General features: G+C 46.3%; 1 protein-coding gene across 5 annotated transcripts in view; it reads right to left on the bottom strand.

Moving 5' to 3' along the window:
- LOC146780115 (mucin-3A-like) overlaps positions 1–27,684 on the bottom strand; it is a 268,570-nt gene that overhangs the window by 178,223 nt on the left and 62,663 nt on the right. For all 5 annotated transcript variants that reach the window (XR_014972097.1, XM_085638057.1, XM_085638058.1 and 2 more), the window contains exons 4-5: positions 24,336–24,536; positions 19,070–19,188 (exon numbers count right to left, since the gene is read on the bottom strand). Coding sequence is in view for 4 of the 5 variants with exons in the window: in XM_085638057.1 (XP_085494183.1) it covers positions 19,070–19,188; positions 24,336–24,536 (320 nt within the window). In the remaining variant the exon portion in view is untranslated. The remainder of the gene's footprint in view (positions 1–19,069; positions 19,189–24,335; positions 24,537–27,684) is intronic.

Here is a 27,684-nt window from a genome sequence, read left to right as displayed (position 1 = left end):
CCACGATATCCTAGGTTCCTAAAAAAGTGAAAATAACGCCTTTACTGCATGTTTGCAATAACAACAAAGACAAACACTTCCTTTTTGTGAAATGCCACTCACCGCCAATACAGGAGCAACTACCCATTAATCTAATGCCCCACAGAAAACTTTGTTGTTCTTGGCAACATGACACTCTCGCATCAACTCATTAGCAAGCATGGCGTAGTCGCCATTTTATCCACTAGACTATGTTGTTAATAAAAACAAAGGAGCATTTGGCATTTCTCACATTGTTTGAATAAATGAAGATGATCTGGGTTGGAAGCAGGAATATACATTCAAAGATAAAGAATTATGTATCTTACACGACTCAAGACTCTCACTGGTGATTTGCCCCACGTTATAAATGTTGATTCATAGTTGATTGACAAGCCTCTTTCAGTAAAGAAGGTTTTTTGTAAGGCCCTCCATCAGAAATCCCTACACCCAAAAACGCTTGCTTTTCTTGAACTCTACATTGATTTCCTCTTAGCACTAGATCCTTAAATTGCAACCACAGGTGTGTATAATTTCACCTTGAAACTAGTTCTGTAAATGCACCCAGATGCCTAATGAAGGCTCCCTATTACCATCATACACGTTTCCAATGAGACATAAAGTGCAAATGATCAGTCCCTTTACTATCAAGGATCTTCTCTTCTCTACTTTCTTTTCCTTAAGATGGTCATCTGAACACAGTGCAAGCATCTCAAGACTCATCTTTTCTGCCACACTTAAATCACTTGTCACGTCAAAATAATTTTGTGTCAGTGGGCTGGCCATGATCAGGAATAAATGCTAAAACAGCACCTCCAGCTGTCTTTCCAACTCATTTGACGACCTAAAACCTGGACAATTGCAGGGACTTGGAGCATCACTCCCAGCATACTTCAAATATTTGATGTAAAACCTGAAAATCCAGTTTTAAATATTGTCCAACAAAAATATTGTAAGTCGATTATTGATTACCACAATATTTCTATTGACGATGCCTTCCACAACTTAATTGTCTGTATGTTAGAAAATACCTATTGCGTCGACTATTACTCTTTTCCTCTGACAGGTTTCCAAAATCAGAACTACACCTATCTCCTCAGAACAGATCCTGTGCAACCAACTTCAAGCCAAGAAGACGATAAAGAGTATGAGAAGGAACTGCTGAAAGAAATCAAAGCCATCTTCAGTGAAGCAGAGGAGCGGAAGCAATTGAATATGCAAGTGAACCCATGAACCTAAAAGCTCATGTCTCCCAGAAGGAGAAACAGATGAATAGGTAGACACAGAATACTACCACAGGTTTAGGAACTAACCATAATAAGAGGAATACTTCTTCTGACCACCTCCATCATCGTTCAGGTTCCAATGTGCATCCTGGATTTAATTAGGATGAGGATTCCAGAACTTCTGCAACTTCTTCTGCAGCCTGGTCTAATTAAGATCCAACCACTGCCTCCACAAGCAGCTGACTAAAGGCACTCTCTCGCTTTTAAAGCTTGTTAAGGAAAGTAAACAGGATAAAAAAAGATGAAAACTACAGGACAGCATTGATTTAGAGTTTGGATGATGGGATACTGCGTCAACCCATCTTTTGTCGTGCAAGTCCGTAGGCTTAATGCACTTGTATTACAGAGAATTGAAAGGCAGGCACGGGCTCGGGCACGCCGCCAGTATAGCAGTCGGACCAGTTCCCCGCATTCGTGGGAGGCTGGGCGCGCCACGCACAATAGTGATGCCGCACCCCGGCTTACCCTAGCCCACTGGTGATTGGCTGTTGCCCATGTGAACCGGAAGCACTTACTAGTGCTTCCGGTTCACGCGATCGGGCAACGTCGAGCAAGCCGGTCGGAACTGGCTTGCCCGCCTCAAGCGTATAAAAAGCTGGGGAGCGGAGCAGACAGTCTTTTTTTTTGCCGCTCCCCAGCCTGCACTTGTGAACGACGGGTCAGGGTCTCAGTCGGAGGCCCCAACGATTCTTTTTCCTTTTTACTGTTTCTCCCCTCTACAGGTTTTGGCGCCGGGGGAATTTGAAGTGCTTTGTTTGCTTTTGGTGCCGTTGCAATGCGAGGAGCATTGGAGCGCTCTGGTCGACAAGCAGCATTGCACAAAAGTGATTGGAGCTTTCAGGGGTGGTGAGCGAAGGGCCCGATCTTACCTACAATTCTCTGGTTTTGTTTCCAATTGCAGGGGTAGCCAACAGAGAAACAGAGCCTGGTGTGATCCCTGCTGGGCCCCCTGTCAAAGGGACAGGTGGGGCCTGAGGGGTGTCCCCCCGCTCCTGGCTGCCCGTCAGTGGGAGGAGTGTGACCCGGTGTACCTGGCTGCCCCCCAGCCCCCTCATGTGCTCTTGGCTGATTTCTCCCGACCTGTATTAGGCTGACTACCCCCATCGGTAGCATGTGGGACCGGTAAAAGATCCACCGCCGGAGGCACCACCCCCTCGGGGGCTGGCGCTGTGGCCCTGTCATGCCTGGCCCCTTCATGAGGTGTAGGTGCCCCACCTTTCCCACCTTTCCTATGTCTATTTCTCTTGGGCACTGGGGGAAAAGTGCCTCAGGGGCTGCCCCAGGTCGTCTGGGCCTGCCCTTTGCCCCTTCTGGTCCATCCACCTTATCCCTAAATTCCGCTAAAACTTGGCCCATGTCTTCAACCTTCTTCATCATGGAGTCCACTGCCCTCATTTTTCTCATCATGGTCTCCATAAAGGTATCCATGTGTGAACGCTGCTCATTGTACCACCTTCTCAAAACTGGACTGCCCCACAAACGTGTCAGTACCTTGAATACCTGTTACCCAAAACCCACAAGGTGCCGTTCCCCAACGTACTAACAATCAGTTAATGAGGGCACACCACCACCCTACAATTATCCCAGCCAATGGCACACACTACAGTCCCCCGTGCTCAGGTCTGAAAACACTGCCCAGACCCTTACCTTGTAGTAGTAGCAGCCACTTTTTCACACACCATCACATAGGCTATGTCAGGGCTCAGGGAGAAGCACCATCACACCAGAGTGTGCACTGAGGTCAGGCAGGACATGCAAATATGGAAGGCATTCCTGCGCAACTTCAACGGTAGGGTTGTGTGGCCCAGTCCCCCCCTTGTCCAGCCCAGAGATAGGGTTGATGACTGATGCAGCAGGTAGCGAGGGTTTTGGTGCCATTTTGGGTCCAGCATGGGTTGCCAATGCCGGACAGCATGGTGGGAGGACACGGGGCTCACAAGCAACATAAGCTTCATTGAGCTTCTCCCCATTTTGGTGGCATTGTCCATCTGGCCAGAACAACTGAGGAACCAATTGGTGGTATTCTGGTCAGACAACATGGCTGTTGTGGAATGTGTAGATAATCAGACTGCAAAATGTAAGATGATCTTGCGGCTCCTAAAAGAGATAATACTGCTGTGCATGAGGATGAATCTGCTGTTTAGAGCCAAACATGTGCCAGGAGTATTGAATAATGCCACTGATGCGTGCTCTTGCTCTAAGATGCAGGTATTTAGGTCCCATCACCCAGAAGCGGCAGAGAACCCAACGCCTTTCCCAGAACAGCTTTGGCAGCTTGTAGCCCCCAGTTATCGGACCTCATGGCAGCTAGCCTAGCACCCACGACCAGGAGGGCATATGAGGGGCATTTGGGGCTTACTGGTATGTCTTGGGGGACAGTAGGGAGGAGTTATGGCACGACACTGGTTCAGTTGTCTCCTATTTGAGAACTATGAGAGATGAGGGGCGCTCAGTAGCATCAGCAAGGCGACATATTGCAGCCATTTTCTTTTTTGCGATAGCTGGGGGTAAGGGGGATCCTACCAGCACTTTTATAGTGCTCAGAGCTCTAAAAGGATGGCAACGCCTACAGGGGGCGCATCCGGACGTGAGGAGACCTATAGGAATACAGACATTGGCCACACTGATGGATGCTCTGCACTAGGTGTGTAATTCTGCTGGGGAAACACTCTAGTTTCAAGCTGCTTTCTGTTTAGCTTTCTACAGCGCTTTCAGGATAGGGGAACTGGTGACAAAAAACAAAATGGACGGGCATGGGGGCTTCAGTTGGGGCATGTGCAGATTAGGGGGGACTCCCTATTGATATCAATACCCAGGTCCAAAACTGATCAGGAAGGCAGAGGGGAAGGGGTGGTTTTGCATAGGGCAGAAGGAAGGGCTTGCTGTCCTATTGCCAGGCTGGAATCATTCCTGGTGCACCGTCCAAAGGATGCGGCAAGGACATTACTGGTTCACGCAGACCGGACCCCGCTCACTATTTTCCAGTTCAAGAGGGTCATGGGCTTAGCCATGCAGAAAGCGGGTTTAGATTCTGGCAGTTTTGGGACCCACTCCTTTAGCATAGGGGCTGCCACTGAAGCGGTGGCCAGGGGGTTTACTGGAAGTGAGGTGCAGAGGATTGGTAGGTGGTCCTCAGATTGTTATAAATGCTATGTACGCTTACACATGCTCTAGAGGTTGCAAAGAAGATGCACTTATGGTTGGTTTTCTTTCATGGTTTTGAGTTGCAGTTTCTACATCCTGTCACGCAGGAGGGAAGCTGGCATTGGTTCAACATCCTTCAATGGTTATGTCATCCTGTCAGGCAGGAGGACAACAGCGAGCAATTCATCGCCACACAGCGCACGTTACGGACCGGGTTCACGCCTGGGAACACACAGAACAGGATGTGTGGATAATAGGTCACTCATACGTGAGTGAGGAGGTTGGAAAAATTATTTTTTACAGGTACCTACGAGGCTAGGGTACGGCCTGGCAGGTGCAAAAATCTCTTTCTACGGGCAGGGTGGGCTGCGTTTTTGCCAATTCAGGGATCTGGTGTCACGTGCGCTGGGCAAAAATCAGGGACCTCCTGCAGTTTGTATCTTGCAGTTAGGGGGTAACGACTTGGTACACCTGTGATGGAGGAGTGCAATAGAGACCCTGCTTACTGAAGTGGGGTGGTTGGCAAAGAGATGCCCCGAAGCAATAATAGTGTGGTCACACATGATTCCTAGATTTGACTGGAGAGTCTGTGTGGGCCTTGAATCATTCGGTTAAGAGGATTAACAACAAGATGGAGAAGTTATTCAGGACCCCCAAGCTTCGATCAATAGGACACGGGTGCATCAGAGGGGAGCAGTTTTTTCAGGAGGATGGTGTGCACCTCTCAAGTCGAGGTAATCAGGTATTGATGGAAAATATACTGGCATGGTTAGAAGAGGCAAGGCGCAGGGCATGACCTTCTGATAGGCCAGATAGTCGGGCAACTATACTGGCCTGTGGCGGTAAGGTCATGATTGGTGAGCATAGTTTTCGGTCCTTAGCGGGCATCACCATTGTCAAATGGGGATGCCCGAGGGGGAGACAGAGGGTCTCTCATGGAACTCCAGGGGCAGTTACAGCCGGTAGGCTGGAAAGGGGCGGGGTGAAGGGAAGTCTCGCTTCCATTAGGCTGTGTGGCCAATCCCCGCACGCACATGCTCTCAAGGGCGCAAGGATGCATAACTGGAGCGTCCCCTTTATGGAGTTTAATGTTGAGGGCATAGGGGGGGCCTGGGGGAGGTATCCATCCAGTAAGCTGGGCCCAATGCGCAAGGTCACTCCAGTAGGAGGTTGGAACCTAGCTTGATCTGGATCTGGGGCCGCCAGTCATTGACCTTGCCGTAGGCTCCAAAACGGATACGCAGAAAGAGAATATCTTCATTGCTTAGCTTACGATAGGAATGGCTATGTATTAGAAGCATGTTAAGGTTAGCCAATTGACATCTTGTACCTATCAATGTATTGGACTTTCTGCGTATTGTGTACATAATGTAAATAATATTAATTTTAATGTTAGCTTATTTTATGTAATAAAATACGGCCAGGGATTACGACCCCTAATCCAAACAGTGTGGTGTTTGAATTGTTCGCCTTGGGGGAGATGGGGGCGGTGAGCCCCATGGGAGCCAGGAGGGTCCCCACCCCAAGGGTTCTTGGTAAAGAGGAGGGAGATTTAGGCAGTACCAGACCATTCAAGATATCCACCACATTTATGACAAAGTACCCCACCGCCTAACTCTAAATAAGGCCAAAAGTCCAAGTACACAGATTATTTTATGTATGGTTTCTACGTCAGGACTGGAGGCTCATCCGAACATGCTTCTCTATCGTTACTGCAAAAACCAACAGCCAATGAAAACAGTTTATATACGCAAAACTAAATTTCCCATGACAACTATACACCTGTCACTGTTCATTAACCAATCAGCATACCTCTAGTCCTTTAAGTATGAGCGATACCATGCTCCGCCTCTTTCTTTGCTGCTGCAACAGTCACGATATGCAATACTGTGTCTTGTATCTTTGCTTCCATTAGTTTGCTCAAATATATTATTTGTCAGATATTGTTGGTTGTAATCAGCAAGCTTTCTACCCACTTCATTAATGGTTTATGAACTATTGCTACATACTGTCCCTTTGAGTTTTTTCTTTTCAGGGCAAGTTGGCAACACTAGTGCACATTTGGTGAATCTGACTGCTTCAGGGGCCGCCTGTGAAACAGAAGTGGGGACAGGATTGCCGATGCAGAAAGGTTATTGACTGGGACCTCACGAATGATGGACTCCATGATTCTGATAGGGATAGAATTTTCTTACTTCTTGTTCTCCCTGTTATTGTGGGTATCATTAGTTTTACAGGGGATTTAGAGTCTGTTCCAGTGATTAGGATGCTGGTTCTGAGCAGGTTATAGATAGGGAGACTTCTATATATTGCGGTCTTTCAGTTGATTGAGGCGCTTTCACTGCTCCTTGGAGTCACTGTGCAACTGGCTGAGCCTGCAAATAACAGCTAGATGGTAATAACCATTAGCTTCTATGAAAAGGTCTTAATTCACCAGCAAACTGCTTACACGTTCTAAATATACTGTACAATTCAAAGAGTGATAATCTCTTGATACAAGAACCCCACTTAATAAAAAAGACAGGTGTTGTATCAGATCTTGATGGTTTCTACACAAGTTCTCTTCTTCAGGCAAAACTAAGACAGGTTTGTAGCAATCCAAATTACTAATGAAAGCCTTAAAGTGCATTTCAAAGTTGTCCCTGGTCACAGTAGTAGATCTCAGATTCTTAAAGTCAATATTACTCCCCAAGAATACACCCCAGTTCAGGCCATGAGCAATTCCTTGTGGCCAGTATTGCAAACATCATGGTGGTGTGGTAGCTGAACGTGAAGTTATAAATGGTGGGGACCTGAGTATTTTAATGGACAGTGCAAAAGACAGATTTGTATTGACAGTGGATACCTCAATTTCTAGATCAAGGAACTCACTATGCTGATGAGAGAGACTTTATTTCCTTTTCCTCTGTACGTAAACCTTATGCCAAGTTGGGAGGTCTCTTATTAGGCTCCTCATTAGAGGCTAATGTGGCTGAGGCAAAGATTTGACAAATTGCCCCATCCGATGAAAGTTTGATCAGCTCAGTACTGGATGCTTCCATGGACTTCACTGCAGCTAAAGGCTGGTGTCTTCTGCATGATGCTTCAATTAGAGCAGAAACTGAGTAAAGTATTAAAACCTATATAGTGGAAAATGAAAGGGAAGGCATTAAAGAGGGAGTACTCTAGTACTTCTTGAAAGCAGTACTTAGGAGTTAGTTTATATCTGTTTTGGCAAAACCTAAGGAAGTTAAAAAGGAAATACTCATGCGTCTCAAGACTCAGCAAGATAGCAGATGGTAAACATGCCAAAACTATAGCATAAGCTGCTCAATTTGAGCCGGTGCTTTCTGGTGCTCAGCACTGGCACTTAATTGGTTTCTGGTGCTCTGGCACAGGCACCTAATTGTGAACACCATACTTAGAACAGTCTACCACATGGTGGCGCTGCTCATCTAATTTAGAGATGAGCAGAACAATGGTTGCTTAGGAATACAATATACATTAAAATTGATAATACCTGCCTCCCTAGCCATTTTCTTTTAGCTTTGGGGACCTGGAATAATCTGAACTGTAGCACTTCCTGTCGAGAGAGATGGTTGGTAGTTGTTTTAGTGGTGATGACAGGGGTGATGGGTGGTGCAAGCGGCAGTGGCCTTCTGGTTAGAGCCCTGGCACTTAATATTTTACAAATTAAGCACTATTAGCCCCTAGTGATTCAGTCACAGGTTAGATCCTATGACATTGACAAAAATGAATGCACCTTTCTCCGCCTTAAGGAAAGATACTGGCCGAGATGCTGGGTGTATAGCAGCATGAAAGCTGCAGGCAAAAAGGGCAAAGGAGAGCATAATCAGACACATGCATCAAGCCAAAATGTGCTCGCAAAATTAGCGATTAGCTATTTGCGAGCGCATTCAAGCGATTCCCCATGCATCAACCAAATAACCAATATTCGCCAAAATACCGACTCGCAAATACCGGGGATCCAGATATAGCGAATCAGAATTTGCGCTAACCTGAATAGCGGGAGCAAATAAGGAATCGCAGAAAATAATCGCTAATGGATGCATCAAAAATCGCTAATAGCGATTTCCTCAAAATTCGCATTTTAGCAAGTGCAGATTAAGGAGAATCAGAAGCAGGTGGTAAAATTATTTTTCTGCCATTTAACTGCAATACAAATGATGGAGCTGGTGAGGGCTATTGCAACTAACCAATGAGTCCATAGAGGACGCAAACAAAGGCGGCACACTACTAGTTTGTGAGGAGGATGAGGATCCATGCAGCAGGCCAGGGCAGAAGGAGAATCCAGGAGAGGGCATTTTGCCTGCGCATCACTCAGATGTGACACACTGATGAGGACATAGATGAGCAGTACATGATCAACGCTGCCATACAACTCAACCACATAGCTGAATTGGAAACACCAATGCGGCGCAAAACACGTAGGACCCATGCCATCCGTCCCCATATCCAGGTGTAATGTTGCCTGCACCTACTTGCATCAGGAGGTGTCCAGGGGGTAGTGGCATTAGCGGGAGGGGTATCACTAGGCTCCCACTCACGTGTCTAGAGAACCTTCCTGGCTGCCATGTTGACTCAGACCCACGACCACATCAGCCTCCCCAAAACCCAAATGGAATTGAACCCACCCAGACTCCATTCATATTGAATTGCACTGTTCCCTAATGTGATATGAATGCCTAGATTGCACACACGAGCCATATGTCCACCATCAGTCAATGAGTAGAGCTTCCGTAACCGGAATTGTTATCACTCCATCAACGTCCAACCAATGGGCAATGTGAATGACAGCATGTCGGACATCGCAGCGCAATATCCTGGGAGCATCCATGATCCATACATCTTCCGATACATTGGCATAAACACATGCCTGCTCAGGAGGGGATATGGCGAGGGACACCTGCTAGGTCAGACAATATACTTATGCACACTAAATCATTCTGTAATGGCAATGCAAACCTGACACATACACATTCCACACTACCCTGTAGGTGACAGTGCATGCGCCGTGAGGAACTATATCATGACTCCATAGTTGAACCCAGGCACCCAACAGGAGCAGCGGTACAACGCAGCACACACCAGGACAGGTAATGTTATTGAACGGACATTTGGATAGGTCAAGAGTCGCCTCCACATCCTGCACAGACCCGGTGGTGCGATGCAGGACCAGCCGGTGACATGCTGTCGGATAGTGGCAGCATGTGCAATGTAGCCCATCGTAGCTCCCACGATACGCATACCCATAGATGGCCACGGCACTGTGGACAATCAGCCCCCTGTACACCCACCATACCCGCATCCTGCAAGCTCTGCGGAGGGGCAGTTGATACGTGCCCACATCACCCAACATCACTTCAAAGGTACGTAATCATGAGACAGAAACGATAATTCTTCACATGCAAAGTTTTTATTTGCACTTGCACATGGACTCTTGTGTGTCTAAACATACACGTAGCCTAAGGATACATTCACATCATGTACCGAGGCACTATTAGGAATAAGGTTTGGCACTCCATTAGCAGTCCCTCTGTATGTCCCGACAATGGTTACGCCACCATGGCTAATTGTCCGGAGGGATGTGAGTGCTCAGCGCTTCCTCCCACGCACACCGAGGCGTCTATCTCCTGCAGCGCCATCCCCACCCATTGGTGCAATTGTAGGTGTAGAACGGCGTGCACTACACCTTCTGCCGGTGCTGACTGGTGCAGACATGCTGCTCACGCTGGATGCCCCCTCACTCCCCTCATCTCCAGTGGCATTGCTGAGGCCACCTGCACCAGCCTGGAGCTGCTCAACAGCTGTGGTAACTTGGCCAAGGGCCCTGGCCACGTCCCCACAACAATGCCCCATGTCAATCTGCATTGCCACCGACCGACGTGACAGCAGTGCAGTGGCGTTGCACAACTTGTGGTTGGAGCGTGTAAATCCAGCCAGGCGCCCCATGAATTGCCGATGCCTCCTCCGCTCGGTGTTCTGTCCCTCCTGCATCACACGCACGAGCTCGTGCAATGTGGCGTTGGTGTCCCTGTTGCCCTCCACAACTGCTTGAGTGAGTTCACTCATGCGATCTGCCATGGTGGAGAGGTTTCAGTTTAATTTGCCCATTTGCAGGCTGATGGCTCCCATGTGGCGAGCCTGCAGGCGCTGCACCCTTGTCATCTGCAGCTCAACGGCTCGCCAGACATTTGGAGTCGATGCCTCCTGTGCAGTTGTGTGGCCCCTTGCCCTGCGTCTTCGCATCGTCGGGACCGGTGTCTGCGGGGTGGTGGTGGTGGACCTGACACGAGGCTGGCCTTCTGCAGTTGCCCTTTCAGGTTCAGGAAGGCACTCCATTGGTTGAATGGGAGGGACTGTAGCCCTGCGTCGTGTGGGTGCCTGGGATGTGCTGGGCGGTGTGACTGGTCTGGCAACGGCAGGTTCTGCGGTGGACTGGGTGCTCTCCCTGCATTCGCTCCCATCACTGTCTCCTTCCTCAGCACCTGTGGTGTGAAACAGTGCAGGTTTAAAATTTCATTGGATAATGTTTTGCTATATGGTGATTATGTCTGCTCTTACGTTCTCACTGTCTGTAATGCATATTGGGCACAATGGTCACACAAAGTGCAATGTGACTCACTAATTGGTTCAGGGGACTACAACTCCCAGGATGCATTAGTAACTGTATATGGACTGTGGACTGGGGTTGGTTACAGCTGCCTGCCTTCTTATTACTGTATGGGCGCTATTTTAATATACATTGATGGGTATATTATAGTGCCTCTTACCTTGTGCACTGCAGGCTGCGCCGGATCTCCCGAGGCGTCTCCGAGAGCAACGTTCATTTTAGAGACTTTCTTTGCTCGATGACTTTTAAAATTTCCATACCTGCATTGCACTTTCAGCGCTCTGGACATAGCGCTCTTGGATCCTCCCTGGCTGCCCCCTCTCCTGCACGCGACCCAGACCGCCTCCGCTGACCGCCCCCTCCTCGCCTGGCTCTCGGAGTGGGACGGGCGGGTCCACCATCTTGGGCGGGTCTGGGTGCCGTGCTGCAGTTCTTTGGCTCCTCCACCCCCTGCCACGCCCCACTGATCCTCCTCCCCCATGTGTCCCTACATCATGGTTACTCATTCCCGGCAGCGCAGCGGACGAGCGCAGCGGGCGCGACGAAGGCGCGCCGAAGTTGCGCCTAAGTTAAGCCCGTCTGCACCCGTCCGCGACAAGCCGGGACCAGGGGCCACACACCCTGCTTCTTTTTTGGTTTACACGTCAGCCCAACTCACCGCCTTTTCTGCTACTTCCCTTCCTCCTCTCTCTCTATTGCATCACCTTGATTCATTCGGCATTCTTGCCTCTCCTTCTTCTTACCCGGTACCTGTCACTCACTGCCCCATTCCCTTTTCCTCTGATCCCCCTCCTGTCCCCCGTCTCTCTCCTGTTCCTACTCTAGCCTCTGCTCACTTACTTAACACCCGTTCTGCAGTCAAACACCAGACGGCACTCTTCAATCTTTTGACCACGGACTCTCCTGACTTTCTGTTCTTGACTGAAACCTGGTTTTCCACCCGATACCTACTATGCCCTTCGAGCTGACCGTCCGGTTGGCAAGGCTGGGGGTGGTGTGGCGATGATCATCCGGTCGACTCTCAAATTTCAACTTCTTACTCACCCCTCCATACCTAACGTGGACTACTTGGTGGCCCGCTCACTTAATCTTTCTGCCCCCCTCACTGTTGTCCTTGTGTATCGTCCCCCTCAATCTATGCCTTCTTTTGTAGCTTCCCTTCAGGACCTTTTGGCCACTTTGGTGGTTAATAACTCTTCCGTCCTTTTGCTCAGCGACTTTAGCTTTTGGCCGGGCGATCCTAGGGAAGATTTTCCCTCTAAAGACTTTTCTGCCACCCTTCAGTGCTTGAACCTTACATCTCATGTTACAGTCCCTACCCACACACAGGGTCACATCCTGGACCAAATCTGGTCTACACGTCCTGTCATCTCACCTCCTTCTATATCCCCTTGTGTCTGGTCGGATCACTTTATTATTTCTTTTTCTATTTACTTGGGCGCGGTCGACAAGCCCCCCCTTCCGAAAAACCTTCTAGCCCGTAATTGGAATCAGACCGACCTCGATTCCCTCTCGCTCACCTTGGCCTCCTCTGCCCCGGACCTTAATGATCTTCCTCTCGAATCCCAGGCCGACGCCGTCAGTACTTGGCTTTCTTCTTCATGTGACCTAGTTGCCCCGCTAAGAAAGATCAAAGCGGTTCGCCCCTACGACGCGCACAAATGGTTCTCTCCAGAGCTAAAAGCGCTTAAACTCGATCTTAGGCGGTCGGAACGCCACTGGAGACGGAACTACTGTTCCTTCTTGCGCGTCAAATACAAACTACTCCTCACTGAATATAAAAAAGCGATCCTAGTGGCTAAAACCTCATATTTCACCGAGAAAGTGGCTCTCGCCGCTAATAAATCTCGTGAAATTTTTTCCTTGGTTCACAATCTTGCCACCTCTGATCGCTCTACGCCCAGTCTTGTCCCTTCACAGTCCCTCTGTTCCTCACTTAATGATTTCTTTATCGACAAGATTTTGAAGATTAAAGCCAAGATCCCTATTGTGCTTCAACCTAGTTCCACTTGCTTCCTTCCCCCTCCCCTTCCTTTGTTCGCTCTTTTCCCTCCCATTTCCCTTGAATTATTTTTTAAACTCCTGGTCAAAGTCAAGTCTGGCTCTCCCGCGGACTGTGTGCCGGCTCGTATTCTCAAAACTCTTTTCACTAACTGTCCTGCCCCTCCTCTTGCCCTTCTCAGTTCCTCTCTGGCTCTTGGTGCTGTCCCCTCCTCTTTTAAATCTGCTATAGTTCTTCCTATCTTAAAAAAAAACGGTCTGGATCCCTCTCTCCTTTCTAACTTTCGACCCATTTCTCTTCTTCCCTATCTTGGCAAGATCCTTGAAGCCCATGTCACCTCCTGCCTCTCCACTTATGTCGAGGAGAATGGCCTTCTGGCATCCCATCAGGCGGGCTTCCGCCCGGGCCACTCCACGGAGGCGGTGGTCCTCGCGGTCTTGGATGAACTCAAGGGGAAAGCCGACTCTAACCTCCCCCAAGCCCTGGTCCTTCTCGATTTGTCCGCTGCGTTTGACACGGTCGACCACTCCATCCTTCTCGACCGTGTCAGCTCAGCTGGCATTCGGGGCGCGGCCTTTTCCTGGCTCGCGTCCTTTCTTCGGGAGAGGTCCCAGGCGGTTCATCTTTCTGGCTTTTCTGCCCCTCCCCGCCCGGTCACTTGTGGTGTCCCCCAAGGTTTTTCCCTTTCCCCCCTTCTTTTCAATCTTTATATCCATCCCCTTATCACTTCCCTTCTTGAGCTGGGGGTCTCTGTGTACAATTACGCAGATGACCTCCAGCTCGTTTTTGACCTGTCTTCTTCCCCTGATTCTCTTCCTAAGTTTCGTTCCACTTTACTTTTTATTTCTGAGTGGATGAGTGCCAACCACTTGAAGCTTAACCCGGACAAGACGGAACTTGTCCTCACTGGTGGCCCCTCCAACCCTTGGTCTCCTGCACATTGGCCCCTTTCCTGTGGTCCCCCCCCTTTGCCCGTCCCCTCTGTGCGCACCCTTGGCATCAAAGTCAGCCATGACTTATCTATGCACAGTCAGATTAGTTCTGTTGTGTCTTCCTGCTTCTTGTCCCTCCGTCTTATCCGGAAGATTTTGCGGTTTTTTTTCCACCGTCGCACTTAAAACCATAGTCATGGCCCTTGTCACCTCTCGCCTCGACTATGGGAATGGCCTGTATGTGGGCATACCCGCCTTCGAATCCCGCCGACTTCAGGCCATTCAAAACCAAGCGGCCCGCCTCATCCTCTCCCTCCCCAAATCCTCCCATATCACACCTGCACTCAAGTCCCTTCACTGGCTTCCTGTTCGTTTTAGATCTTTTTTTAAACTGGCTTGTTTAGCTTTTCGGGCTCATTCCCGCTCTGCTCCCCTGTTCATCACTTCTCTTATCTCTTCTCACGCCCCCAGCCGCACTCTTCGCTCTTCTTCCCTGTCTCTTTTGCACATCCCCCGCTTCCGTAAATCCAGAATGGGGGGTACCCGGTTTTCAGTCCTGGCCCCTCAGCTCTGGAATAGTCTTCCACTTTCCATTCGCTCTATTCCCATTTACACTCACTTCCGTAAGGCCCTCAAAACCTTTCTTTTCTCTCTGGCATTCCCTTCCTAGTCTCCCAGGGTGTCCTTTGTGAGCTCTGATCAGGTCCTCAGCCCCAGGAAGCCGCTTGGCCGCAGTGCGCTTTATTAAATATTTTTTTCATTTCATTTTTTCATTTCATGTATCCATCTGCGTCACCCCCACAGCAGCTTCCGGCAGGATTGTGCCCTCCACCAGGTCCTCCAGGGCTGTGTTGTCCGGGACTGTCGAGGGTCCTCCCCTGGTGCTCTTTGCCTCCCTCAGCCTCTGGGCAATTCGCTCCTTGGCACGGCTCCGCAGATCGTACCAGCATTTCTTTAAATCATCAATGCTGCGGTGTGTCACACCCACAGCATTTACTTTTGACTTGATCTTGTTCCAGAGGCGTCTTTTCTCAGCCTCTGGGACTTTAAGGGAGAGCTTCCCAAAGAGCTTGTCATGGCTCTTAACAACCTCTTCAATGAGGTACTCCAGTTCCCTCTCACTAAATTTATCTTTCTTTTTCTGACACCTGCCCCCTCCTCTGCTGATGTGTTGGCCATTTCCTGTGTTTGCAGTGGTCTGGATGCCAAGTCTTCCTCTCCACAGCTCTCCCCAGGCACTCAGCTTCCTGCTCTGGCTTCCTATGGACACAGACTGCACCATGGGAAGAGTTACTTCCTGGTTGTGATGTCATCAGGCTGTTCCCAATGCGAATCGGAAAAAATGTGAACTCGCAATTAGCGATTTCGCTTATTGCGATCTCGCTAATAGCGATCTCGCTATTTTTGAGATCGCAATTTGTGAGTTTTCAGCGATTAGCGATTTTTGGGGTTTTTCCGCTAACGCTTTTAGCGATTTTTACCGAATCGGTATTTTTTCGATATCTGCGTCATGCATAGGATATAGCGATTCCTTATTTGCGATTCCTTAAAATTCGCAAATAAGGACTCGCTATTTCTTAGCTTGATGCATGTGTACCAATGACTTCACAAAATAGACATGGGTCGCAAATTGGCAACAACAAAAATGCAGCCATTGTATTTAAAGCCTTCTATGCATGCTTGCATAGCGTAGACACAAAGTACCAGTGGAACTAACTGATTCCTATTAGGAGTAGGCCCAGGTGCATAAGCTTACAATGGAGCAAGTGGCACTGCTAGATCACCCCACTGAGACAGAGGAATTGATCACTAATATTGAAAGGCTCAAAATTATTACTTTGCTGGGTCCTGACGTATTTACCGTTTTATTTTATAGAACGTTTTGCAAGTCCCCACTTGCCGTAGGGGGCAGAAGGTGTTGGATTTAAAATCCAACACCTTCCCTACTGTTCCACAGACTAGAGTTGGAATAGTGAATTATACTATTCCAAAATCCAGCGCGCTCCCTACAGCAAGTCGTTGTAATGACTTGCGTTGTAATGGTATGCGATGTAAGAACGCGGTCGTTGTAATGGAATGCGATGTATCGCATGCGTTGCAACGTGGCCTATTCATCGGTGTTTGGCATCTGCGCAACAGGCAATCTCACCATCAAGCCTATTGGGAACAGGGCCGACTTAGTATTATAAATATACAGACCCGAATAGTCACCAAATTCATGCATAATATTCAATAGAATCAGGACTGATATATCAGGCTGACGAAGGTAGAGCATTTCCGTGTTGCGACTTATCTAAAGATCAAACCTCCAATGCTATCAGGCAACAAACTGTTTTACTATGTGAAATCAAACAGACTGGAATCAGAAAAATAATGGGGCTTTATTGATTACTGTATTGCCAGTATGTGCATGTGGAAGGTCTCCTGGTTGGCGATGCTACATCATGACTGGGAGCTCTGCTCTGTTGGGATAATATTTCTGCCAAGTTAGGCCTCGCCAAGTATCCATGCCTGCTGTCTCCCACTCTGGGTAACGTTGACTTCTCTGCTGCTCTAAATGAGAAACAATTTAGCAAATAGAGTTCTCAGGAGTGCCTCAGAAAGTCTTTGATCTGCTTGAAATTATATCATTTGAGATGACAAAGAATGGTCATGTAATCCCAGAAAGTAAAAGATGCAGGTTCTATCAAATTAGACATTTGGCTTTCCAGCCTTCATTTAAAACACGTCGCTAGAAAACTTGTGAAGTTTGAAAAATAGATATTTATGAAGGAGTACAATAAAGCTTAGTTTCTGACATGTCTAACATGCTCTTGGGTCCTGGCACAGATTAGACAACCAATATACAGAAATGCTGTAAAAGGGATCTTGCAAGGTCCTTTTCAGATCAGAAATGGAAGGAGATCTACACCATGACTCGTAACACTGGTAGAAGCACTTCTAGGAGGGAACCTATGACTAAACTGGATGTACCCTTGCATTATACTCTGGATAGATTCTATAAGTGGGATATACTCTGATCAGAGACTTGTTGGGTAAGATGTGGTGCCACAGGGCCTTTAGTGCATCTTCTATGGCACAGCTCCATTCAGGACACATACATTCTGCCTGATATATTAGATGTGTTAGCCACATTGTTTGATGCTGCAGGACCTTGATTTCCTACATACACTACATTATGTTTCTCAAACAGGAAAACAATGACTCTTGACCTTAAAATCAGACCGATCTCATTGTCCTGCTGTACCGGCAGACAGGCATTTACCTTTGTATGAGGCAAGACAGGGAGCTCAGATGCTTCTGATTGAATGGACTATTTGTGAGATCTCTTAGGCATTGAAAAAACCATGATGGCCATGGATGGGAAGGCAGACTCTTTTACGGCTAATTGGACATTGGATCGGAAATTCTTGTCCTCTGAGTCTGCAGAGCTTTTGCGCCTTAGGTGTCTTAGAATACTTAAGATAATTCCAATGAGGCATTCACAGCTTTTTTCGAGAGACTATCCAAAACTACATCCATCTTAAGAGTCACCTATGGAAGCTGGCTGTTAGGCACACCATGATAGATGGATAATCAAGTTATGCACCATTACTGATAGACCAGAGAGGGATGAGAAGGGGGTAAGGTGTCAGCATTTATTTTATAGTGTTGATTATTGTATTATGTTTTAGTTAGACTTGTGAGACATTAATTATTATTAGGCGACCAGGGATCACTTGATCATCCTCTTAGGTGGCATCAACTTATTCTATCAGTTTACATTCTCATGTTTCAAAAATTCATTAAAAGATTCAATTATGAAACAAAATTGAAGTGAAGGTCTTGACTCTCCCGCTGTTACAAATCGTTTAAGGCTCATTTCAATCCTTTAGTTTTAGGGGACAGGATATTTGTGACAATAAGCATAGTTAGATCATGTTTACTGAATAGTCAAATATTTGCTGATGTCTCTAAAATAGTTAGCCAAGTTGCACCAAACCAAGAAAAGGCATTGAATTACAGAAGGGCTGCATTGTCATGATAACTTGATGGACTTTAATTCAGTGTTCTGGAGATACCCTTGGAGAAGCTTTGTTATAGGAAACCCCATGGTATTTTCATCAGTCACACATTCAAAATTATTATGGTCTTTTAAAGAAATCTGTACCAAATTTGGAAGTCTGAACGTGTTTCTACTGATTAATGCTTCACCCAAATTTGGTGCAAATTGATTAAGAGGAATAACGTTATTAAGCATGTAGAAACTGGATTAAACAGAGATATTAAATTTGCATTACCTACAGGAGGCCAGCAGAGAACGTTTTGGTATTGCTAGATGGTCCCTACAACTTAACACAAAAAAGCATGAGACACTCTGTATAGCTCCTTGGTATCGCTGTTTCCTCAATGGATGGCTTTGCTCTTGGCTGTATTGACAAATGTTGACGCCTACTAGACTCGTCTCCCACCGTTTCTTAAGACACCTGGTTTTCCCTGATTTACTTCAAGAATTCTCTCCCTGGCAAATCTCACACTGCCTGTAAACAGTCATTACATACTAGCCAGATCCTCTGTGACACCCCCAAAGAATGTATTCTGGAGCATCAGCTCAGGAACCAATCTCTGTGGGCCCAGCTTGTCATACATTTCTTCTCCATATGAACTAGACTTATTAGCACTCTCTCGTTCCTGTTATTCAGCACATCTACACAGCAGCACCCAATTACTGGCTCCTCAAGTTATTTACACGTCGTATGTGTGTGTGGACTAGTATCTAAAGTGTTCATTATTTCAACCGTGCACCCTGGCCCTATTCACCCATCGATATGCCTGGCGTAACTTTGTACATCTGTATTAATGGAGTGGTACTTATGTAGCAAGACCTCAGCTCAGGTAGAGGCAGAGACTACACATGTCATTCTGGACTCTTTACAAGATTAAGGATATACATATGGTGATTTTGTGGGTGGATACTTTGTCCTAGATTAAACCATCCAGCTAAGGTTCCCCAAAGTCCTGCATTACTAGTAAGAAGAGTGTCCATATGGTGTTGTTTCACAGTTGTAGCCTGAGTTGCATAATGATTTCTTACCTGACTTTTGAAGTTGTGCTGAAAGTCTTTATACTCGTCACTGTTATTATTCATCAGCTCCAGGCTGAACTCCTGGTTGGTGATTGTTACCTCGACTGCCACTTCTACCTGGACGGTGTCTGTGAAAGATACAGGAATTCAGTGACAGCCATTAACCCGAAAACCACAAATTAGTGGCAAGAATTATTAACCACCGTTATGAGGGCAAGCATGGGAAAACATGTTACAACTGCATTGATTGGATCCCTGGCAGAGGTGGGCTGTTTACGTACATCACAGAAGCACAGTGACAGAAGCAACCATACAGCAGTGGATTCAACCTGTGATACATCCTCCAGGACCCAGCATGATTTACAAAGCACTTTGTGACTTTTTTTTAACAAAAAGAAAAACCCAAACAGCATGTGCCCCCATCACATAGCAACTTGTGAGTTTTGGAAATTCATAAAATGAAAATAGGATGGATTGTAAACCGCAATAAGTTATAGGAAGGCAGAGACTAAAGCCCTGACTCTGAGTGAATCAGAAGGTACCTGTAAGCCCGGTTTTCAACAAAACCTTTAGGGCCTTATTACGATGTTGAGCGGACTTTCGTCCACCCGACACTGTTGTGGCAAGGAACCGCCCCACCTCAGGTCGGCAGTTCTGGCCACAGTAGTTTGACGCCACCACCCATAGTATGGTTGCAAACCTCCCTTTCTCAATAGAAGCTTGTGCAGCAAGCGAAAAAGGCCCGCAGCACAAGCTTCCATTGAGAAATGGAGGTTTTGAAACATTCCTGCACCTTGTGGAGGGCACATTGTGGTTCCTGCCACAGGGTGCAGGGATGTTTAGGGAACACCATAGGTGCCCCGCAGGCCCCATTGCAGTTTGCCAGGGGAGAAGGGTGCTCTGATAGGGACCCCCAATGTCACTTTTCAACAGCCTTTCCATGTCGGAAAGGCCGACATGGAATGGCTGTCAGAAACCGACATCATAACTCCGGTGCGGAGTCTTCGTCATTAAGGGATTATGCTGTCTATCCGATAGACCGACTGGCTCCTTGAGTAAATCAGAACCACATTGGAATCCACCCTGAAAGGTTTCACTCCGACCGCCGTTAACCTAATACAGCGGTTGGACTGTAAACCTACCATGTCCGCTGGTCGGAGGCTTTCAGCCCGACATCGTAATTAGGCCCTAAGTTTCTGTTATTTATCACATCTGATAAATAATGAAACCCAGGATATTGTTATTTATCAGGTAAAATAAACAATTATAAAATGATGATAGAATATTGACTGAAGCCATAACCCTTATTCTGAGTTTTTGGGAAATACCTGGCAGATACCGGCCCTGCGGCCCTTACCACACTAAAATCCCCATGTGTTGCAAAATACAGGGGTCTTTATCCCCTATTGAATTTTAGAAAGCTTTACCTGCCTTGCTTTGTTTGGGGTGGAAACCCTATTACTCCTGGTAGCTACCAGGTGTGATCAATATTGCACCACTTATTTTTGTGATCCATGTACAATTCCAATTTACTGAGAACTTGTAATACGGCCCTAAGGCACAGTTAAGGAAGAGAATTTGGTGCTGAAGCAATCCCCTGCACATAGCCCTAAGTGGCCTACTTAGCTGACTGCCAAAGTATTTCAAATGGGATTTCTGGTCACCTGAGGTCACAGAAAGTAGAGCATGAATGTCTGGGGTGTGCATGTTGTAATGATTCCAATGTAAGACTAACAACAGAATGAACTTGGACACAAAAAACTAAGAACGATGGATTGATCCAGTGATTGCTAAGTTCTGACTCATTGTGTTGGTGTCTGTGAACTTAGGGCCGGATGGGCATAATTTGGGGATCGCAATTTTCAAATTGAAATTTTCTGCGTATACCAGTTAGTTAATCGCTATTCCTAATGTGTGAAACCTGTCTACTTTTAATTAGCGATTCCTAGTGGGTAGCAAGTCGACCTACCTTATGTATATTATTGAGGGAGTTTGCACTTTGTGATGCATTATGAATGATACTCATCACAGGGATGGTGGCCTGCTGGGGACAGCAGAACGCCATGTCTGATTACTTAAAGGAAAACAAGATGCATTTCAAAATCAAAAAATGAAACTTTTAACTTTTCAAATTTTTTAAAAGAAGGCAGTGGTTTGTTGGACAACTGCCTGCTCTTACAAAATATATTTTTTTAATTCTCAAAGAGGCAGGGGACCCATTTGCGAATGGGTTACCACCTCCTATGAAGAGGTGTTAAAATAATGTTTTGTGACTGGATGTGGTCGCAAAACATGAATGCATAGCACTACCATTCCGTATTTGGAAGGAAAGCCATAAACACACCCCTTCCAATATACCCTAATGGTACTGGGTTGCAAAATCCAGACCCAATTTGAGATTTATACATAAACAAAAATATTTTTGAGGTTGCAAACGGATAGATTCTGCTAATTAGACCATTTGCAAACTCGTTTTTAGAGGTCGCACAAATTGTTACATGAAAGGTAACTGCATTCCAGCGAGGTTACGCCAGAATGAGAGGAAACAGGAATGTTTGAAGGTGATTCTCTGGTAGAGTGCTTTAAGTAGGAAAGAGTGAGCGAGAGAGGGAGGGAGCAGAAGAAGATAGTGTGTGAGACCTCATCCTTGAGGTCTTCCTTACCTAGATGCATTTTTCGGAGAAATCAAATCTTTAAAGGAAGCTGTAAAGAGTACCTGTGGCCCTTTCACTCACACAGCATGCATTGTAGGCCCTCGTGGGGTAGCACCTGCAACACGTGCTGTACTTGTTTAAGGCAGGGCGCTTCACAGAGGTGTGACAGATGTGGCACATAAATCAGGCCAAACTTAAAGTTGTGCTGAGGCAGAGAGGCACAAGCATAAAGGGTTTTCTTTGCTCCCTTCATTTCAAACATGTTCAACTTTTCCCACGCAGTAATGACTCCATGTACGCTCTCATTGTTTTGGGTACTAAACAGTTTTTAGCTGGTCACTTTGTTTTCAGAGCAGTGTTACTGTTTGCTCACTAGCAGTGGGGTGCTCACATCTGCATTTCAGCCCTCTTGCTCTGAAACCATTCACTTCAAATAAAAAAGCAGAAAACACAGAACTGAAGTGATTTATTTTACTCCACAAAACTTAGCTATGTTTTTAACAGCGTTTTTAGGGGCTCAAAATCCCAACATACGAAATGATATCGGCAAAGAAGCCAGAGTTGGATGAAGGCATCATACATCACATTGAACCACTTGGCAGGCTTTTAAAATTTTACAAAGAGGTCCAGTTCGTTTTATGAACTGCTTGTTTCACAGGCAAATCCAAACGCAAACTATATTGGGAAGAGTTGCTCTTTCATTCACATCGGCCTTGAGACAAGTACTGAACTTGCCTTTTTTTGCAGTGTTAGGGTTTGTTCTTTCATTTCCTACCACATCACACAAATACAAGGAGAGCAGCAGTTCAACCATCTCTCATGCAAAGAATAGGAAAAGGTAAAGCGGTAGCAGGAAGTTGGTCACAATATTCTGTCATGCACACAGAATAGGTACAACACGGGCAGCAACAGTGCAAGCTTCTCTTCTCACAGGACAGGTACAGGTGACAAAGCACCAGTGCAAGCTTCTCTTCTCAAAAGACAGTCCAGTTAGGGCAGCAGCCTTCTCACAGGTCAGTTGCAGGTGATGAAGCAGCAGAACAAGCTTCTCTACTCACAGGACAGGCACAGGTGATGAAGCATCAGTGCAAGCTTCTCTTCTCACAGGACAGGCACAGGCGACAAAGCACCAGTGCAAGCTTCTCTTCTCAAAAGATAGGGACAGTTGAGACAGCAGCCTTCTCACTGGACAGTTGCACGTGATAAAACAGAAGCACAAGCTTCTCTTCACACCGAACAGGTAGAACACGGGCAGCAGCAGAGCAAACTTCTCTTGTCACAGCATAGGTACAGGTGGTGAAGCAGCATCGCAAGCTTCTCTTCTCACAAGACAAGTGCAGTTGGGGCATCAGCAGAGCAAGCTTCTCTTCTCGCAAGACAGGTACAGGTGATGAAGCAGCAGAACAAGCTTCTCTTCTCACAGGACAGGCGATGAAGCATCAGTGCAAGCTTCTCTTCTCACAGGACAGGCACAGGTGACAAAGCACCAGTGCAAGCTTCTCTTCATACAGGACAGGTACAACATGTGCAGCTGCAGTGCAAGAGCAGACCATAATAATATTTTTTTCAAATCGTGTATTTTCCGTGATATGACCACCGAAGGCCTTGATTTTATATTAAAAACAGAGCTCTGGACTATACCATTTCCCGCTGAAAGGCAATATTTCTCTCCAGGTGTTCCCATACCTGCCTTGTCACGCAGTTTGGTGCTTACTTTCCCTCCATGATAAACAACAGTAGATCTTTCAACACCCAGGCTAATGTGCTGCATAGCTAAATACCAATAAGGTCCCAAAGGTGAGATCGGGTGCATTGCAAATGCTTGTTTTTATTCTTGAGTTTTCCATGCACTAAAGAGTAGATGTAAACTCTTTTGTTGCGAACAACCTAGCCACCTCCTAAGTAACTACTAGGCACTTAGGGGTATATTTACAAGCCCCTTGCGCCACTTTTACGTCTCTTTTCCCATGTTAGAAGTGACGCAAAAGCGGTGCAAGGGGCTTGTAAATCTATCCCTTAGTATTTTGAGACTTAGGCCCTGGTTACAAGTGTAGGTGCTGTTTCACACACCTGAAAAATAACAACACCATGGGTACATTATTTATTGAGTGCCGTAAATTGCACCTATTACAAGTTTACGTGAAATAACATGCCAATTTTGGTGTTTAATGAACCAAAATTGGCATGAGATGGTAAATACCGTGGGGCAGATTTACAACAAGCCCCTTGCGCCACTTTTGCGTCACTTTTCCCATGTTAAAAGTGACGCAAATGTGGTGCATGAGGCTTATAAATCTGCCCCGGTATGCTTTTACCCTGTTCAATTTTTGCATGTTTGAGCTACCAAAATATAATGATGTGTCTTTAGGCAGTTAATGCATTCGATAATTATCAGATAGTTTAGATATTTTAACTTGTAATTCCAAACAGTCAGAATACACGGAACACATCATATCGGCCCCTTTACAAAACTTTGAAGGGTCACCACTTACAGCATGTTTATATTTGCCATAGTAAAAGCTCGCTGCAGCACCCCTTGAGCCTTTAGAAAGCAGGTCTGTGTGCTTTGAATCGCTCATGCTCTGCCAGTAATACAATAATTAATGGTGCGCCATGCTTACCGACTCCTATCTCATCCACGGGATACTGGCACACGTCCCCGTAGAATTGTGGGGTACAGAGACATTTATATGGATCCACGGTCCCGCCGTTCAGGCACACTTTCAGGGGTTCTTCACACGTTTTTCCACCATAAGTAGGCGGGCAGAGGCATTTATCGCCAGAGCTAGATAAAGTTCCTCCATTCTGGCAAATGAAAGTGTCTGCAATAAAAAAAGATCACCTGTGAAACAGTCATTTGCAACAAGAATAGGACATGCGGCACAGTACCTGCCTGGTGCAGTTACCATGACGTAACTCAGTGACATCTTGAATGACAAACTGATGTAGCCAATTTGCCCTGGATACAAGATCCTTGGAGAGGAAAGGATGATGCATTTTGATTGGTAACAGGCCAATAATGGCTGCCATTGGCCATCTGCATAGCAATCCAGTGTGGTCATGTGTGTTTTTTAGCCCTATGTAATTTGGAGCATTCGACACTTACTATGTAGAATGTTCTAATAACTTTACAGTACTTTGTCGTTGGGCTGTACCATTTGTTAAAGATCCTCTCCACTGAAAACAATGGAGCGACATATGGGCAAGAATGGCAGATATGGAACATGTTCTCCAACTCAATGAGGGATATGTACAAGGAAGTCGCGGAGCGCGGCGTTAGCCTCCTTGGCTTAACGCCGCGCTTCGCCACTTCAGAAACGCAAGGCTGCACCCTATTTACAAGAATGTGGTGCAGCCTTGTGTTTCCCACTGCGATGGCGCTAAATTTAGCAACTTAGTGCCAACGCAGGCACTCTTGCACCATAGTGCAGGGTGTCTGCGTGCAGGGGAGCATGTCCATTCCTGCACATAAACAATCCTAGAATTGCAATCTGTCACTTTCATGTGTGCTGCTTAATACAGCACACATGAAAGTGACAAAATGTCATTTTTTTTAAAGGTTTGTTTATGTACAGGAAGGGACACCTTCCTGTACATAAACAAACCATGGCATTTTGCTTTTTCCATGTGTGCTGCACAAGGCAGCACACAGGGAAAAAGCAAAAATGGGGAGAAATAATGCATTCCTTCTTGTTTCGCCAACTTAAGACCAGAATTTACTTGGTCTTAATTTTGGTGCAGCCGTCTATGTACGCCACACTTGTACATAGGGGGCAACGTCAAAATGAATGGGTGTTGCGGTGGAACGCCCAGCGCAATACCCACTGCCCAACTCTTTCACGCTAACCATAGCCTGAAAGGGGGCCTTATGTACAAGGCAGCGTTTAGCCACGTTAAGTGGCTTAACACTGCCGTGTACAAAAGGCAAGGCTCTATCGCCACTGGAACGTCACAAGAAGCGACGTTCCAGTGGTGATAGGGGCTTGTACTTATGGCCCAATGTTTGTTTTCTGGATGTTACCCTCAGTGGGTGGGATGCTCTAACACCATTGCCAGGCGCTCTCCCTGCTCATCTGCGGCTGTAATTTAGAATTAGGGGTGGGGGGGGGCATTTAACAACCAGCACAGCACTAAAGGGCTGATAATAGAAGGGCATGAAAACTGCTACAGTCAACCTGGTAACTGCACTGAACCATACATCTGGAGTCCATATATTTGTTTTTGCCCCGGAATGAAGAGAATTTAGGCTGGGCTTGGTATGTACGAGTGGGGAAAACTGGCGTAATTCTCTCTATCGTGATTACCGCAAACTTACTTGCAACTAAGGTTAATTACAAGAGAAGCGTAATCCAGCTTTTAGTGACATTTTTGTTAGTGCAAAATGTACCCTCGTGCGAAATATGGGCCAGAGGCTGCATTTTGTGCTAAGAAAATAGCGCCATATGCGACAAGACAAGAAAAGCAGTAGCCATCAGCCCCTCACTCTCTCTTACTTAATTATTCCTTTGCTCCTGCGGAAGGAGTTTCGCCCCAAATTAATCTTAATTACTCAAGATGGCATAATTGCATAATTTTGGTAATTGTGCATCACAGTAGTAATGCGTAAATAGTGAAATTACGCCAATTACTCCGACGTAATTAAAATCTCGGCCAGGCCTACTTGGCTGCCAACTGAGTAGACACATTCAGTCAGCTTTTGCCAATGACTGAATGAATGAAATGCAATATTTGTGAACTTATCTTATGCTGATCCTTTATGGATAACCTAAAATCCATATTTGTTTTAATTATTCAGCGGTTTGAGACTCCCATTCCTAAAAATAAATATTGGTGTTCTTTTTTCCAGTGGCTGAAGCTGTGGATTTCGTCCAACTTTGAAGGCTGGGACCGGAAAATTCATAAATGTTTTAGGAAAACTGATGGTGTGTAAGGTCTACAGTCTATTGTTATTACAAATACTTGAATATTACTTGGTAGACTGCAGCTGGTGTTAAATCTTGCTCAGTGGAATGCTGACTGGTAGGGGTTAACATAGTTTTATTTCTCCACAAATTTCATGCAATTGTATCTTTATTTGGTTGCTTCACAGTTCACTTGGAATATGCATTTTTGTTTTTTAAAAATCTTTGAGAAACAAATTCCAGGGAAAAATCAAAATCTTGATAAAACTCTACATTTTATTTATAATATTCAATCGAAAAAAATATATTAGAGAAAATTATTCCATTAAACATTTTTGCAAAAATTTTTGCCTGCAGAATACATACTGCAAAGATTACCATATTTTGCCAACTGTGTGGAGAGCAAAGTTTTTAAACTCATTGGGGCATATTCTCAAGGAGCTATCACAGAGTCATCGGCACTTTATCGCAGCCAAAGTCGTGATAAAATTACCGCCCCATTCACAAGGTGGTGAAAACAGCTAATATCACCAGATTTCCCACTATAGCATCCTCAAAAATCATCGCCACAGATGACCACGGCAATTATCGCTAATGAGATGCAGAGTAGGCGATCCCAAGCAAATACCTGCGACAACACCACACCTCAACATTCTCAACGAGCAGCCACATCAGCAATAAGATCACAAAACATGCGATAAGGCGTGTTAGCTGCAGGAAATTTACACCTGCTCCGACCTGGTGCAAATCTGGACGACAACAGGCAACAGAAAAGGGTGCCCAGACCAGAGCAAAACCTGAAGAACAACACATGCCATGGAGCTACTCATCATACAGCTCAGATCCCCAAGAGGGCACAACACACACCGCCACCACCCCCAGGACCGCCACACCCACCCGACCCCCACCGGACCACCACAGAGGCAGCGCAGACAAAGACATCGGACCTTCAGGAAACGCACCAACCTCACAGACTTACCACCAGAGCATGTCATTATTCACTACAGGCTCAAAAGCACAACCCTCCTCCGCATCCTGAACATCATCGCCCACAGGCTGATGGTTCCAA

This window comes from Triturus cristatus, chromosome 12 (genome assembly GCF_964204655.1).
Source record: "Triturus cristatus chromosome 12, aTriCri1.1, whole genome shotgun sequence".
NCBI lineage: Eukaryota > Metazoa > Chordata > Amphibia > Caudata > Salamandridae > Triturus > Triturus cristatus.
The sequence above is the reverse complement of the archived record's forward strand: the minus strand, read 5'-3'. Positions and strand labels throughout refer to the sequence as shown.